Source organism: Sinohyriopsis cumingii, chromosome 15, assembly GCF_028554795.1.
Source record: "Sinohyriopsis cumingii isolate HCF-2022 chromosome 15, ASM2855479v2, whole genome shotgun sequence".
Classification (NCBI taxonomy): domain Eukaryota; kingdom Metazoa; phylum Mollusca; class Bivalvia; order Unionida; family Unionidae; genus Sinohyriopsis; species Sinohyriopsis cumingii.
In genome coordinates this window covers 1485677-1502408 of record NC_142975.1, presented here as the reverse complement: position 1 = coordinate 1502408, position 16732 = coordinate 1485677, and the positions used below count along the sequence as shown (strand labels likewise).

The 16732-nt window shown below is 33.4% G+C and overlaps 1 protein-coding gene across 2 annotated transcripts in view; it reads left to right on the top strand.

Annotated features, from left to right (window-relative positions):
• Positions 1–15273, top strand: part of LOC149781115 (uncharacterized) — a 66068-nt gene extending 50795 nt beyond the window's left edge. For both annotated transcript variants that reach the window (XM_089935212.1, XM_089935213.1), the window contains 2 exons: positions 4277–4392; positions 6401–15273. In XM_089935212.1, coding sequence (XP_089791338.1) covers positions 4277–4392; positions 6401–6481 — 197 coding nt within the window. In that variant the 3' untranslated portion in view covers positions 6482–15273. The remainder of the gene's footprint in view (positions 1–4276; positions 4393–6400) is intronic.
• Positions 15274–16732: the final 1459 nt, after the last annotated feature.

Genomic DNA, 16732 nt, shown 5'->3' with positions numbered 1-16732 from the left:
AAGAATCACATGAATAATGAGTTCTGTTTGGAACATTCTGTGCTGGACATATTGTGCTCAAGATTATGATCCAGATCAAATTCCTGGCAAGCTCAATGACCTGGCCAATTTACTGTCCCACCCAATGATCCCTTTTTTTTGTTGTTCCTAGTTCACTTTGGGGGAATCCAGTGACGTTCTTTTTCATGATGAGATGGAATAAAAACTGCCCACCTTTGTCACCTTTACAAAATGCAAAAGCCATGGTAGATGATGCAGTTTCAGTCAGTTGAGAGGAGTTTTGATGCTACATCACTCTACCCCCACTGTCCTGGTCCTCAGTATCATAAAAATTTGATGGATTGGAAGTGCAGAGTGATTCTGATAGCATCTTTTTGGGGGAAAAGTCTTCAGTGATTGATGTGTTTGAACCTTTGATGGATATCGCTTGACTAAGATAGATTCAGACATTGTCACATAACCTCACTGAAGCTGCCATCATATAAATAGTGTTTTCTTTGTCAGGCAGGGTGGGTAAATTGCACACCATCCTAACGGACTCAAATTTTCTCCACATCAGAGCAGCTGGTTCCTTGGTCCTGATAATCTGCTGGGCTTAAAGCTGTGTTAGCAGTCAGCAATCAGCAGTCCTCTGTTCCTCTTCTGTGTTTGTGACAATGCAAGACCAAGTTCTTACAAGCACTGCATAAAGTGCATATAGAAAGGCCATGGAGTCCAACATCTCTTGATTCTGGTGAAGGGCAGGAAAGAGGATATAACCCTTGTCATCATGGGTGATATGGTTATCATTGTTGAACCCCCTCACTGGCATGGGTTTTACTCTGTTGCATGGATTGTTTTCCCAGGAAAGATTTTGTCATCATAGTTTATAAATTGTGCTCCTCATGTTCAGATAAAAGCTTATTGTTCATACAGAGAATTTAACAAATCTTCACCATGTGTCCGTGGTAGATGTTGGATGCTTATGCATTTCCTCCTCCTGATCACCTGGAGTTAATGTGATTGCAAAATGTATTTGATAGATAAAGGTCAGTTAATTTTTTTTATGAATACTTACCTGATCACATTACTTTTAAATATAGCTCCTGTAAATGAAAGAATCCTTTCAATTCAAAGTGATATGCATACAGGTGATGGGTTGCCATATAGTGGTGGTAAGTGGATGTAAGAGTTTGTTCGTTTTGTTTATATGATATGTAGACAGGAAAGACAAAGTTTTCATCTTTTAATGGTTGCTGGATTCAAGAGTAGTGGAGTTTATTTACTGATTTTAATGTGGCCTGGTAAGTAGTCTGACAGAGTATTGTAATTTACTGATTTTAATGTGGCCTGGTAAGTAGTCTGACAGAGTATTGTAATTTACTGATTTTAATGTGGCCTGGTAAGTAGTCTGACAGAGTATTGTAATTTACTGACTTTAATGTGGTCTGGTAAGTAGTCTGACAGAGTATTGTAATTTACCGACTTTAATGTGGCCTGGTAAGTAGTCTGACAGAGTATTGTAATTTACTGATTTTAATGTGGTCTGGTAAGTAGTCTGACAGAGTATTGTAATTTACTGACTTTAATGTGGTCTGGTAAGTAGTCTGACAGAGTATTGTAATTTACTGACTTTAATGTGGCCTGGTAAGTAGTCTGACAGAGTATTGTAATTTACTGACTTTAATATGGCCTGGTAAGTAGTCTGACAGAGTATTGTAATTTACTGATTTTAATGTGGCCTGGTAAGTAGTCTGACAGAGTATTGTAATTTACTGACTTTAATGTGGCCTGGTAAGTAGTCTGACAGTATTGTAATTTACTGACTTTAATGTGGCCTGGTAAGTAGTCTGACAGAGTATTGTAATTTACTGACTTTAATGTGGTCTGGTAAGTAGTCTGACAGAGTATTGTAATTTACTGACTTTAATGTGGTCTGGTAAGTAGTCTGACAGAGTATTGTAATTTACTGACTTTAATGTGGCCTGGTAAGTAGTCTGACAGAGTATTGTAATTTACTGACTTTAATATGGCCTGGTAAGTAGTCTGACAGAGTATTGTAATTTACTGATTTTAATGTGGCCTGGTAAGTAGTCTGACAGAGTATTGTAATTTACTGACTTTAATGTGGCCTGGTAAGTAGTCTGACAGTATTGTAATTTACTGACTTTAATGTGGCCTGGTAAGTAGTCTGACAGAGTATTGTAATTTACTGACTTTAATGTGGTCTGGTAAGTAGTCTGACAGAGTATTGTAATTTACGGACTTTAATGTGGTCTGGTAAGTAGTCTGACAGAGTATTGTAATTTACTGACTTTAATGTGGCCTGGTAAGTAGTCTGACAGAGTATTGTAATTTACTGACTTTAATGTGGCCTGGTAAGTAGTCTGACAGAGTATTGTAATTTACTGACTTTAATGTGGCCTGGTAAGTAGTCTGACAGAGTATTGTAATTTACTGATTTTAATGTGGTCTGGTAAGTAGTCTGACAGAGTATTGTAATTTACTAAAACAAATAACTTTTTCTGTACATAATACTTTGAATGTATGTGTGATTGCAGTAGAGAAATGTTATTTTGCTTAATACACGGATTTCCAATACAGTCTTAAGACTATTCTGAGCTATCTATGGTATGCTGGTGTCATGCCTGTTAATGGCACCTTTGGACATTGGTATTCTGGCGTTTGGGAAAAGATACGACTATCTACTAAATCACACTTTTTAAAACAATTCATTCCAGAAGTTAATTTTTTTTTCTGACTCTGGTTTAAGGTGTTAAGTTTTGAATGCCAAAGATAATAATTGCATAGATTTCATGGATATTATGATACCAATCATCTTTCTGTCAATATGTGTGTCTGTTACTATATGAAAACCACCAGGTGGAAATTTACCTAATGGTCTGTTACTATATGAAAACCACCAGGTGGAAATTTACCTAATGGTCTGTTACTATATGAAAACCACTAGGTGGAAATTTACCTAATGGTCTGTTACTATATGAAAACCACCAGGTGGAAATTTACCTAATGGTCTGTTACTATATGAAAACCACCAGGTGGAAATTTACCTAATGGTCTGTTACTATATGAAAACCACTAGGTGGAAATTTACCTAATGGTCTGTTACTATATGAAAACCACCAGGTGGAAATTTACCTAATGGTCTGTTACTATATGAAAACCACTAGGTGGAAATTTACCTAATGGTCTGTTACTATATGAAAACCACTAGGTGGAAATTTACCTAATGGTCTGTTACTATATGAAAACCACTGGTGGAAATTTACCTAATGGTCCAGGATAATTGATTATCTTAACGAGGCAGGTATGAATCACCTGCTTTTAGTAGAAAAGGCAACATACTTAAAAAATCATGATCAAAATTTTGTATTTAAAAATATACCATTCTTTTTGTTGTCTTAAACAGGAAATTGTTTGTGGAGATTTGCAATTGCTATGATGAAGATTTTGAAGTTTGATACAACAGGCATGTATTTTGTAGTGTAACACATTTCCAGAATAAATAAGAATTGACAGCGGTATAGTGATCATTGAAAATGTTGGTAAATGCTTAATGGTGGCTACACTGTATGCAGTAAATAGCAATAAAAGAAGTATTGTTAAGTGATGTTCATGTTTTAATTTCGTCTTTGAAATGGGCTTCAACATAATCCTATTTAAACATGAATAAAGTGACTTAGGTGGTGATGACAAGAACATTTCTGTGAGATACAGATTATGTATTAAATAATTAGTGACTATGCTGGCTTTATTGTAACAACTCTTGAGAGCATAAAGGTCTTTCAGCATGATGCTACAATCCAGTCAGCAGATTATTTGTCTTTAGCCAATTACAGTACATGACAGGTGTCAACACTTACACCTGAGAGTTGATCAGCCTTATGTCTTGTTAAAATCACACCAATACCAAAGTGTTGGCTTGATCTTCAAACTTGCAGTAATACATTTTTAAATAACTTGCAAGTTCTAATAAAATGTACATATTTATGTTTTTTATGTTTCCTTTTCAATACGTAATCGTCTTTGTTACAGTATGGATGTACTGTTCCAGGACAGTGTGACTGCCATATACTTTCTGTGTTTATTAGTACAAATGACCATGTTTATTAGTACAAATGACCGTGTTTATTAGTACAAATGACATAGTCCTTGCTGTGCAGGATTGATGATGGTGTAGTGACATTTAAAATTGCTGTCTTGATGAATTAACTAGTACAACCCTATTGATAACTTTTGTCCAGAGATTTTTAAAATTTTGTGATGGCTTTTGTAGGAGAGACCTATGATCCAGATTTAATGGTCAGCATCAGTCCTCTGAAGTACACATTGGATGATGGTCAGACTGTCATGGGTGTCCTTATCCGCTTCATGGCCATTTCAACTACCAAGGTATCAAATATTCTACCATATAACACATTTAGAACAACACTTTTTTATCAGCTCTTTTATAATGTGACAGCGTATCAGGTCAACATAGCTGGTTCTGTTACCTCACTTGCCTTCTACTCATTGGTGAGGCAATACAAGTCCAGTATTTTGTTCAGTATTGGATTTATTGTGCATTATTGGGTTGATAGGTGGAGATTGAGACATTTCTCCTGCTTTGTTACATACACCCTACAAATACAATAAAAATACATTTACTACAATAATAAATAATATCGTCATCAGTGCATTATTGTTCTGTATGTTTACATTGATTCTCTTTACAGTACATTCAATACGAATAACTTACAATTTCATATATTTATTAATTATCCATCTAGAGAGATAGTGGATCAACTAAACCTAAACAACAGTCAGTGTTTAGAGCAAAAGTAGGGAACAGACAGACAGACAAACAAAGGTATGGACAGAATGATATGCTAATAATAAAATGCAGGTTGATAACCTATTAAAATGTACTAAAATACATCGACATGCATTCCTGAGAAATATGCAGAGTACATATAAAATAAACTATTACATTAATCATATTATAAATCTATTTACCTTATCATATGGGACAAAGGCCAGTTTACATCTTGCAAGCACAAGAATCATCAGGCACTATAATGCAGACAAAGACCAGTTTACATCTTGCAAGCACAAGAATCATCAGGCACTATAATGCAATGCCATGACCAGCACCCTCCAGAAACTCTAATGGACTGACCACTAATATGCTGTTCATACTATGTTGTTTATACAGACAAGCAGCAAACTAACCAATCAGAAAGTTGTTTACCACTTGCCATACAATAGAACAACCTAGCATGACCAGCAATCAGGGTAGTTGCATTGCTCAGTGAACAAAACTCTTAACAGGTAATCCTGGTTCAAGGTTACCTAAATGGCTAAATATGTGTAAAATGAGAATAACACAATAATTGCAACTGATTACTGTATTTCACTCAATAATAAACATCAACTACATAAAATAATAAAATACCTACTTCTGCCTAATTAAAACGTGAATATAAAATTATAAAACATATGCTCCTGCTACAGTTCTATAGATGAAATGGGTAATTTTGTTTGTTTAAAATGCTGGAATGCTTATGAAATTAATGAATATAAAATAAAGGAGGACCAAATACATATGGAATGCAGAAAGAACACAAACAAAATGATGAATGCAGAAAGCTTCTGCTCCAACAATTTGTGAATGTTGTCCTTTATAAATAGGTGTTCCCTATTAAGATGTCCACAATAGGCTGATATAACTAGTAATTTTTATTGAAAATTGAAACAAAAGATTGCAAGTTCTTCATTCATGACTGTAACAAACCTGCAGTATACAACTCAAGTTTTCTCTGTAGACCGGTCACCTTTACATTGAAATAAAAAATGTAATTCAAATTAAATGATTTGTTGTAGGGTTTTCAGAATTTAGCTTGTATTTTATAGCTAATGTAAAAATGTGCTTACAAAACTATCCCATACTTAATTGCATCAGAATCAGCCATAACTGTGAAAACAGGTTTGTTTTGTGTGATCACTCAGCATGCATAGACATTAGTTATCAGTTATTTTTTATTTATTGAAGAAGTGTTTGAAACTTAATAATGTTCAGATATTTTCATTCTAACACTTCAATAGTCCCCAATATCTTAATTCACTTCAAGTTAAAGATACCAGGTCTGTGCTCTGTTTGTGTAGACTTGACAAATATTTACAGAATCCCAAAAAATATTTTACCTTCAAATCTTTATGATTATATTTTTCTATGCAAGATACTTTGGTCATTGTATTGGTACATTTTAAATCTTATAACAAATTAATGTAATTTCTGTTAGTTGCTTTACATAAGATACCCCTTCATTTGCGTTCAGTGCAATTTGTTAAAGAATGGTCACACATACTTTTTTATACCAATGATCTAAAACCTTGCTTTCCTTCTGTCCATTTCTTACAGGCCTATAAAGAAGTTGTGTCAGAGATTGTGAAGCCTTTGCAGCCAATAATTGGAGGTGACCCCTTTCAAAACAAGTATTAAGATATGACTCTGATGATGGAAAAATATAAACAGTTTTTAAATTGAAAGAAGTTGGGTTTCATTGTCAAGGGAATTTCATGAATTGTGCATGGTTAATCAATTTCTTATTTAATTTCCAACTGTGGCCTGCTTGAGACCCTCATTGATGTCTTCCTAAGTAGTTCACAAATTAGATTAGAATTAATTGCATATCGTTGAATCACTATTAGTAAAATCAAGATCACATAGAATGTTCATCAGGCCTGTGAATGGAGAATAATAGGTATGAAGGGTGAGACATAGGTATGAAGAGAGAGTCACAAGTTTGAAGGATGAGACATAGGTGTGAAGGGTGAGACATATATGTGAAGATAGAGTCACAGGTGTGATGGGTGAGACATGTGAGCAGTCATATGTATGATGGGTGAGGCAGGTATGAACAGAGTCACAGGTATGACAGACAAAACAGATATGAGCAGAGTCATAGGTATGATGGGTGAGACATAGGTATGAATGGAGAGGCATTGGTATGAAGGGTGAGACATACATATAAATCTTCTAGTCGGACATTGTTATCATCATAACAAATGTTAAGGTACTGTGTCAGTGTTTGTGACAGATTTAATACATTGTGGCTGCATTTAACTTCATCTTTGACAGAATATTACTATATGATTTAAGTTTGTACCTGGATTTGCTTGTGAGTTTCTGTATTATTTGCAAAAGTATTATAATGACCTTGACAGGGCTAGACACTATATTTCATGAAAATTCTTTGTTTTATTATAAATGTACAGTGAGTTCTTAGAAGTAAACATAAATGTAGGGGGCCCTGAGTGGCCGAGTGGTCTAAAGCGCTCTCCGTTATGGATCACTGCCATCTCACCTCTGTCTGTGTGGGTGTGTGTTGAATCAGTGGACATTATTGTCCAGGATGTGAAAGAGAAGAGAATTATGCAATCTTGATTTTATTAAAAGTGACTTGTATTATTATTTTTTGTTGCCAGACTAGTCAGTTAATTGGAGAGTGTTAATTTGTTGATTTTACTGCTCTTATATGTGCTAAAGCAAGGCTAATAACCATCTATGGACTGCTCTGGTAGCCTAAGTTGTTAGAGCATCTGTTTTGGATGCGGGAGGTTGCATGTTCAAATCCTTGGCACTCAGCATTAAGAAGCTAGTGTTAGGACTGGTCGGTCTGGTATCAGGATAATGTGACTAGGCGGGACATGATGTTACATGTCTGTGGTATGATGCTCCAGTGTGAGCATCACTGCAAACTACCGCACTACAGCCATGATATGGATATTGCTAAAATTGTTAAAACACGCACACACACATTGACAAACATCTGTGTATGCATATAAAATTAATCATTATGTTTTTCTTTCTTGCATGGTTAAACAGGATGAAGATTTCAACTTCTTTATTGGCTAGGTTTTTTGTACTTAATGACATTTTAAAGTCAATGGACCTTTTAACTTTATGTCCTGATTTCTCTTGTCTCCAGCCAAGGGTGAATATGCCATCCATAAGGTTTATGCTGCATACTAAATCAGTTAAGTACACACATTAGGACAAACACATAATTATGGTATTGTTTATTAACCTTGTTTTACCTTGTGATGGAATCCTTACAGTGTGTTGTGTAATTCATTAGATCTGTTGTTATCATCTTTTTACAAGAGTATTCACTATTATTTCATTTACATCTTACAGTTGCAAACACATTCTGTTATTGAATTCTAATTTAAAAAGAACATCATTTATTAAATTTTATGCAGAATCATGATGTTCTCTGGTGTTATATATTTAGATCCTATACAGTATTATACACTGCAATTAATATAGAATTTGTATTTTGCTTTAAATATGTACTTTTGTTTCTGTTTAATTTAATCACTTTGATTTGTTATATATTTGGGAACATATAGCGGTTACACTTTTAATTTTTAATTTTGTTGTGTTGAAGGATGTGTCATGCTTTTATTGATTCATTCACAATGACTGTCACATAAGGTGGCAAATAGAAGTATCATTATTTGTCTGTCTGTCTGTCATTAATCTATTGGTTGAACCTTATTAGGGGGCAATTTGTCTGTTTTAATTAGTGGTTCATTATCAAGCATCAGAAGGAAGATAACTCCCTTGAGATTGAAGGCCACATTGAGGTCACAAGTCAGTGTTTTGTTCAGCAGTTATTTCAATTTTAGGTACATGGTCAATAGTTACCTTATTTGGCTGGCAGTAATATTTAGTAATTGCCATTAGTAATGTTACCTTATTTGGCTGGCAGTAATATTTAGTAATTGCCATTAGTAATGTTACCTTATTTGGCTGGCAGTAATATTTAGTAATTGCCATTAGTAATATTACCTTATTTGGCTGGCAGTAATATTTAGTATTGTCATCAAACAGAGCAAATACATCTGCCATGAAGATCAAAATGTAAAAGGTCAAGGTCACTGATTGGCTTATTGAAGATTTTTGGGAATAAATTTTCTATATGTATCCTTGTTTAACTGATAGCCACAATAATGGTACATAGTGTTTCCATGGGGATGATAAATCCCAGGTTAGGGTCACGTTGATTATTTTTTCTTCATTTTGTGATAAATATTTATGAAGACTATACAGTGGGACTTGATCAAATATTTTCACATCTGGATTTTGATTAGATTTAGCAAATACTAGTTCAACAGCCAAATTGGGTAGCTAAAAGGTCAAGGTCATGAAATTTGTACAATCATATGTTGATAAGGCTGCAGCAATACTACTGCAGCTGAACTGATACTTTTTTTCTCTTCATATACAGTGACATAAATTGTTTGGCTGTTACAGATGAAACTTTCATCTATGCATATGTACTCTAGCAATGAATAATAAGGGTAGGCAACAGAAATTCCTTTTATGATTGGGGCATTTTTATATATTGCCAGCATTAATGATGGGAAAGAGGTCCCACTTTTCTACTGTTGACAGCAGTAACAGTGTCAAAGCACTTTTTTAATTCAGGGTACGTAGTTGACACTCTTTTATATTAAACCCTTGTTATTGTTATATGACAATGGGGTATTCCTTAGCAACCAAAGGACATGCTCCAGATTGCTTTTTACTATTTTATCCATTTGTTTTTTTTTAAAACACATTCAGTGTACCATTCTAATGTAAACATAAACATGGAATATAATTGCTGGAAAAACAGCACATTTTCAGTGTGCTACTTTGGGCACTGTTTATATCAAATATTATTATATGCTCATTTTTGTCCCTGTTAACTTTACACTGTCAGAATCTAGCTTTATTTTATGATCCTGAACACCATCATATTGCTTGCACATGCCTAACCACCTTGGATGAAGGAGATTGTGGGTTCGATCCCTGGCTGAGTCATACCAAAGACTTACAAAATTGGTACTAACAGCTGCCTTGCTTGGCATCCATTATTAAGAGGTTTGTGTTAGGACTGTTCGGCCTGGTGTCAGGATAATGTGACTAGGCGGGACATCATGCTACATGTCTGCGGCATAATGCCCCAGTGCTAGACATCACTATAAATGGCCACATTGCAGACATTGTAGTGATATGACTGAAAATTTGTTAAAGCTACGTTACAAATCCAAATCACACACATATGCCTAAATATAGTATTATGTATTAGGAACTACTTTGTAAACAAACCATGTACACTCATGTAGTAGTCGCTTTTGGTTTTGGCTGATTAAATTGTTATGATTAAATTTATGGATGAACTAAAGCAGTTGTTTCGTTCTTTTGAAAGTATATATGATACAGTTAATGATGTAGATGAGACATTGAGTCAGAAACATGAAACTTTCGAAGAAGCACATGAACAAGTGTGACATTTGTCATATTGACAGCAAACGATGCAGTAATTGAAAATACCATACTGGTCATTGAAACAGTTATTTAGAAGTATCTTTCTCAAAAAGATGTACCATTGTACAAGTCTGTCAAAATACTAGATTGGAGAAAAAATGCAACTGAAGGTTTTGGTAGGAAACTAAAAGCCTCGGAACCAATAAACCAAGACGATGAAAAAGTATTATTTCTGCTGGGTAAATGGAGTGTCTCACAACAGCTGCTTTTCAGTTTTCCATATGCAGCTTTTCGGGCACAATATTAGGCTAGTGATAGAAGATACACTTTATGATACAGGTCATAACTGGGGTCTCTCCAACAGCAAGATGCAAGTGACAGGACATAAGCATGTTTTCTTTAGCTGGTAATAAGAATTGTAATAAATATACATACATTTATGCATCTTGAATTTCCTAAAATGTACTTTCTTAGTTATTCAAATCTGACGAACATGTCCTGCAAAAACTGACATACTGATACACACCTAAACTCTACTGGAAATTTTGGGCAGCCGGCATTTCAAGCTGAAACCCATTCTTCTTACTGCACAGAACTGACCCAATAATCCAGCCCCTCATAATCAGAAAAGCAGAATTTAATTGGATCAACATAGAAACAAAATCATTATGCATTCTTTCACAATATGACTCTAAATTTCAGATTTAAGAAAACCAAAATGACAATTGTTGAAACTGATCTAGAATGCACAACTAAGTTAAAAGGTCACTGGATGGAGCTTTGTGTGCATGAATACTATTATTGTGTATTGAAGAATCTACAGTAACCATTGCAAATTTATTTTGGAATAAAGCATAGATTCAGTTACATTGTTCTTGTAATGGATTTTATTATTAAACCTTAGGTAGTTAAACAAAATGAACATATAATAAAAAGGTTACTGCATTTGTATGGGAAAGTATGAACTCATTTTTTATCTGAAAAATACTGCACTCCACAAGGACGTGGAGTATTTTTCAGAAAACTCATTCATATTTTCATTCATGGTTCTAACATTTATTTCACTTTAGCATTTTTGTATTAAATTCAGCATTTAGCATTGCACTTATATTGTTACAGGTACAAAAATCTCATTCTTGCCATGTTGCAGTGGAATGAAATGTAATATCAAATTATTTCTGAGGTAAATCAAGCAACTGTTTAATTATCATATTCAGCATCACCTCAACATTGTCCCATTGTGTTGTTGTTATTAAGCTGACTGATAAAGCTGTACAAAATACATTTTGGAAATTTGATTTTCACCTGTCTTGAGTGACAAAGGCATATATTATTGTTGCATTTCATTTCATTATAAACAGAACAGTATTGCTTCCAGATTGGATAGTTAGGAAGATTAAGACAGATTAAGCTGTGAAGATTAAGACAAATTAAGCTAGGAAGATTAAGACAGATTAAGCTCACTAAGTTAGTATTGTTTAACAAAATGTACAAAACCGATAGCAAAAGTTTTACATTTCACTGAATTACTGGCTATGTATAATGACCAGAGACTTTTGTATAGTTATTTGTTATTATATGTCATGTTCATATTGAAAATCATTATTTGGATATTTTCAGATGCTATATGTTTGTACATTGTGAATTGATTTATCATTCTCAAAATAACGAATGACATGTATTGTCTATGTTGTCATGACAACTGAGTTATATTAAAATAAGCAGTGTATGTGTAATTTAATTTCTGTATCTACTCATGGTGGCCCTCTGGTGTCAGCTTGGATATAATGTCATTGTGGTAATATTTCAATCATCCATTTGTCGCCATACCTGATGGTCGTCTCTTGGTGTAAATAATTAAGCTTAATTTTTCTTTGGAGACTTTCTTTACCTAACGTAATTTTTTTTTGTGCAAGCGGAAGTTAGGAGATATCCAGAGTGAACATTTGTTTGCTTCCTAGACTTGGACTTAGATTTAATTTTTCTGCATGCCGTCATTAGGAGATTAATATTTCTTAAAGATAATAGCATGTCGGTAAATATCTTTCATGATCTAATTTTTTAACGATTTTGTTGTGGAGGTCTATTTACACCAGTGGTTTAATGCAAGCATATCTGGGTTTTTTACAGAAGCTGAAAAAAAAGAGAAGAAATGCTTCATCTGTCAGAACTCGATACAACAGAGCATTGTATTAGTGATATAATCAAGAGTTTTAAATTTTAAACCTGTTCTTGCACTGAATCATGTTGATACCCGATGTTTGTAAAGTGATGCCACAAGGTGGAATTAGAATATTTGCAATCAGGTGAAAATCTACATTGTGATACACAATTAATTGAACTGCCTTACACTAAAGGAGAGGTAATATGGATGTGAGAGTGATCTCATATTAACTGCAACAATTTAAAGGTGTGTATAATGATTATAACATGTTAATTGAATCATTAATTAAAAATTGTACACTGTAAACAAATTAACTAATTGTGATGGGGAAGCAATATAAAGGCGAGAGATGGCCTCAGATTAATAACTGTTATGATCTGTGAGTGACAACAAAAAATGTAACATGTTAATTGATTGATTATTTGCAAATTTTGTTTCTTTTCACAATTTCCCATGAAACAGATTTTTTTTATAAATGTGGGTATGGGCAGCTTTTTTATATATTACAATAAAATTTAAAGTGTATTAGAAAACCAACTAACAATACTTTCACACATTTTTTTAATGATTTTATTAAGTCACCTGAGCTATGTTGTTTAGAGTTGTCTTCAAAATAATTACTAGTATAATTGCTGCAGCCTAAAAATTCTCTTATAAATATGTATGGTAAAAGATGGTAACATAATATTATTGTTATTCAGTTTTTAAAAAGAGAGTTTCAGTGTAATTTAAATTTGGGATTACATGAGACAAATTTCAAGACTAATGTAGTCATTTTTTTCTCACTTATTCACAGTGTGTTCTGTTAAAAATAAAGAGTGTGGATGTGCCCAAGACGTTTTAAGAAACCGTGGTAATTTTAAAATAAAAATTGTATACATTATATTAATATCTTACCCCCAGACAAATTTTGCAACTTTTTATCAGATATTCTCTGGCAAATGTGCAAGTTGCTGATGATTATGATTTGGACTTGATTATATAGAGAATAATATTTTATTGTGAGTTTTTTTCAAAGATATAAAAGTATTGGCACCTGGCATATGTTTGTGAGAGAAATGAACAACACCTGAAACAAATGAAAGACACCAACGAAGATGACAGAAAGAGTTGAAATCCTTTTTGTGGTTCAAGATATTAAGTGAATACAATAGAAATAAATAATTGAAATGTAATAAGTTTCAGTATTTAAACAATGAAGGTCATAGTAGTCTGTTGTTCACAACTGACATGATAAATACTAGTCTGGTTCCCTGCTTCATATGCTCCCTGCATTGCACTCCGCTATATGAAGTCGGGTGAACCCCGACACCATATTGTCATGTGATCAAAACAAATGGCCTCAAATGGAGACAGCTACTTAATCTAACCATGGCACATTTATTCCTTTAATATTCTTTTTGTTAGTGAGAAAGTGTGAACTTTACGTATACTTTCAGTTTGAACCATAGCAGTCATTTAAGCTTAACCACCAATTCTGTAAGATAATTATATTTGCAAATAATTTTTGCTAGTAGACGAAGGGAAAGGGTACACACACAATATTTTGTTAATATTGCACATTTTACAAAGTTTCATCTAAAAAATTCCTTTTCTAATCGATTCCTTGTTAAATTTTATGTCGAAATTGATATGAGGTGATGTACAACAGCTTAAATAAAACTGAAGATTAGGACGAAAATATCACCCCTCTTTTACAAGAGGGTGAGAGTAACAATTGTTTTGCAAATATTGCACACTTCACACCACATCATCTAAAATATTCAAGTTGCAGTAAATTCCTATGAGACTGGAATACAAAATTTTAAAATTCTAACGAACTATATAAAACCAAAGAACTGACTTTGGGTTCTAAGATTATATCAAATGGTTGCATAACCTTAAACATCAATCAGTTTTGATAAAACTCAGTCTTTTCCCATAACTTGAGAATTGAAATTGGGAGATATGGAAGCAACAGAATTGTCAGAAGTGGCAGATATTGGATACTCTGTAGCCACAATGTTGTTGAGGATGAATATCATTTTTGTTTATTATGCCCTGTTATATTAGCTTGTGTGTAACCTAATTTTGAAAGTACTTCTGGAATAAACCATCCATGAACAAGTACTTTGAATTGTTAACTTACAGAAGTTAGAAAATGTGTTCACTTTCAGAATTTGTTTATGAGAGAGACTATTATTCTTGAGTGATTTATTACAGCTTTTGTCTATCCTTTCCTTTTCTGCTCTTGATGAATACTGTTTTTGTAAAATAGTGATAGAAGAGTCCCAAATACTAGGTAGTTATGTTTTAATAATAATGTGTTGCTCACGATAGGGATTCTCAGCTTTATGAAAGTAACAGTTGGTGCAAGAAAAATAGCTAAATTCTTTTTTTCTTTCTGAATGAAAGCTGAATTGCATTGTCATTCAAGGCCTTCATCTGCATGGTGTAAATGTAAACATAAATGTGTGTTTAAGTATCTACTATTTAAATTAATTTGTTGATGTGTATTTTTAATGCTTTTATGACAGTATTCAGTTTTCTAAAAAATAGTTATTTCATATTATTATGGAAAATGTAAGTGATTTTTGTTATTTGGGCATTATTATCAGTATTTTGTTTTGTATACCACAATACAATGCATGGACATAAGTGAGACATCACTTCTGACATTTCTTTTATAAACAATAATTTCATAAATAATATTCATCATTAAATGGATGTATATGTATATACATTGAAACCATGCCACTTTTTTCTTAACAGCTCATAATTGTTAATCTTATAATTATTGTACCATTAACAATAAAATCATAAAGTCTTCTGTGTGTTTGTCATCAGTGCTACTTGTGAGCAATTGTTTTTCACCTTATGTAAATTATAGCCAGGAAATAATTGCCAAGTCATCTGGCATTCAACAAACAATACTTAACAATTTCTCACTTGAATGATAAATAAGTTAATTTTAAGGGAAACAATGGACCCCAATGCCTGCTCAATAAACTATCATCACCCAAATTGTCAGGGTCAGGGTTAGTCTCTCTATCTTATTCCTTTTCAGTTTTAGACGTGAAGTTCCAATTCACTCCTATACACAGCTGTAGACTAATGGTTAGAAGAGAACAATTTAAGTTGTAAGGATTTACTATTATAATTAAACTTCCTGTCATTTTCTGTAGCATGCAAAGTCATTGATATCAAGCAGATTTAATTTGGATTTATTTTATTAACTTTGTCGTTTTGAGATTGACCAAGCTGTTTTTATGGACAAGGTTCGTTTCCCTTCGAAATGGAATCATTTACTCCCATTCTGCATCCAGGTGGGTATATATATATATATATATATATATATATATATATATATATATATATACCCAACTGGATGCAGAATGGGAGTAATATATATATATACAACTGTTTGCATCTTACTCTAAAGTACATTAGGAGGTTAATACCTTTGATCTGCAGAATTTTTGATTACAGTATTTTTTACAGCTAAATACAAGCTCTTTTTAGAAAATCCCAATGTTTGATGTATGCATGTTATTCTTGGATAGAAATCAGACCCTTTGAACACGTTCAGTAAATATGAATGTTTCAGAAAATTGGCTTCTTTGTGTGCATTTTAAATGAAATTCTTATTTTAGATACTAACCAGATTGCCTGGTGTTAAATATATGTACTCAAACTATTTACACAAAAGTTGCAGATTTTCATCAAAATTGACAAAGTATGCATGTACCAATGAATGGCTTATCTCACACACACCCCCATGAAAATTAAATCTGTAATAATTTTAAGTAATTGTTATTTAATGTGCAATAAATTGATAAATGGCTGCATCAATGAAATCTAAAGCTATGAGCCCGCCACCCAGTGTCACATAGGGAAGATGATTCATAGCAGTACCAATATTTTTCTTCCATTAACTAACCTTCATGCCAGTGGCATAGTATGATATATAGTATGATGGTATTCTGTGGACCATGATCATCCTGCTATAGCATGATGACATTCTGTAGACCATGATCATCCTGCTATAGCATGATGGCATTCTGTAGACCATGATCATCCTGCTATATAGCATGATGGCATTCTGTAGACCATGATCATCCTGCTATAGCATGATGGTTTTCTATAGACCATGATATCCTGCTATATCATGATGGCATTCTGTAGACCATGATCATCCTGCTATTGCATGATGGCATTCTGTAGACCATGATCATCCTGCTATAGCATGATGGTTTTCTATAGACCATGATATCCTGCTATATCATGAT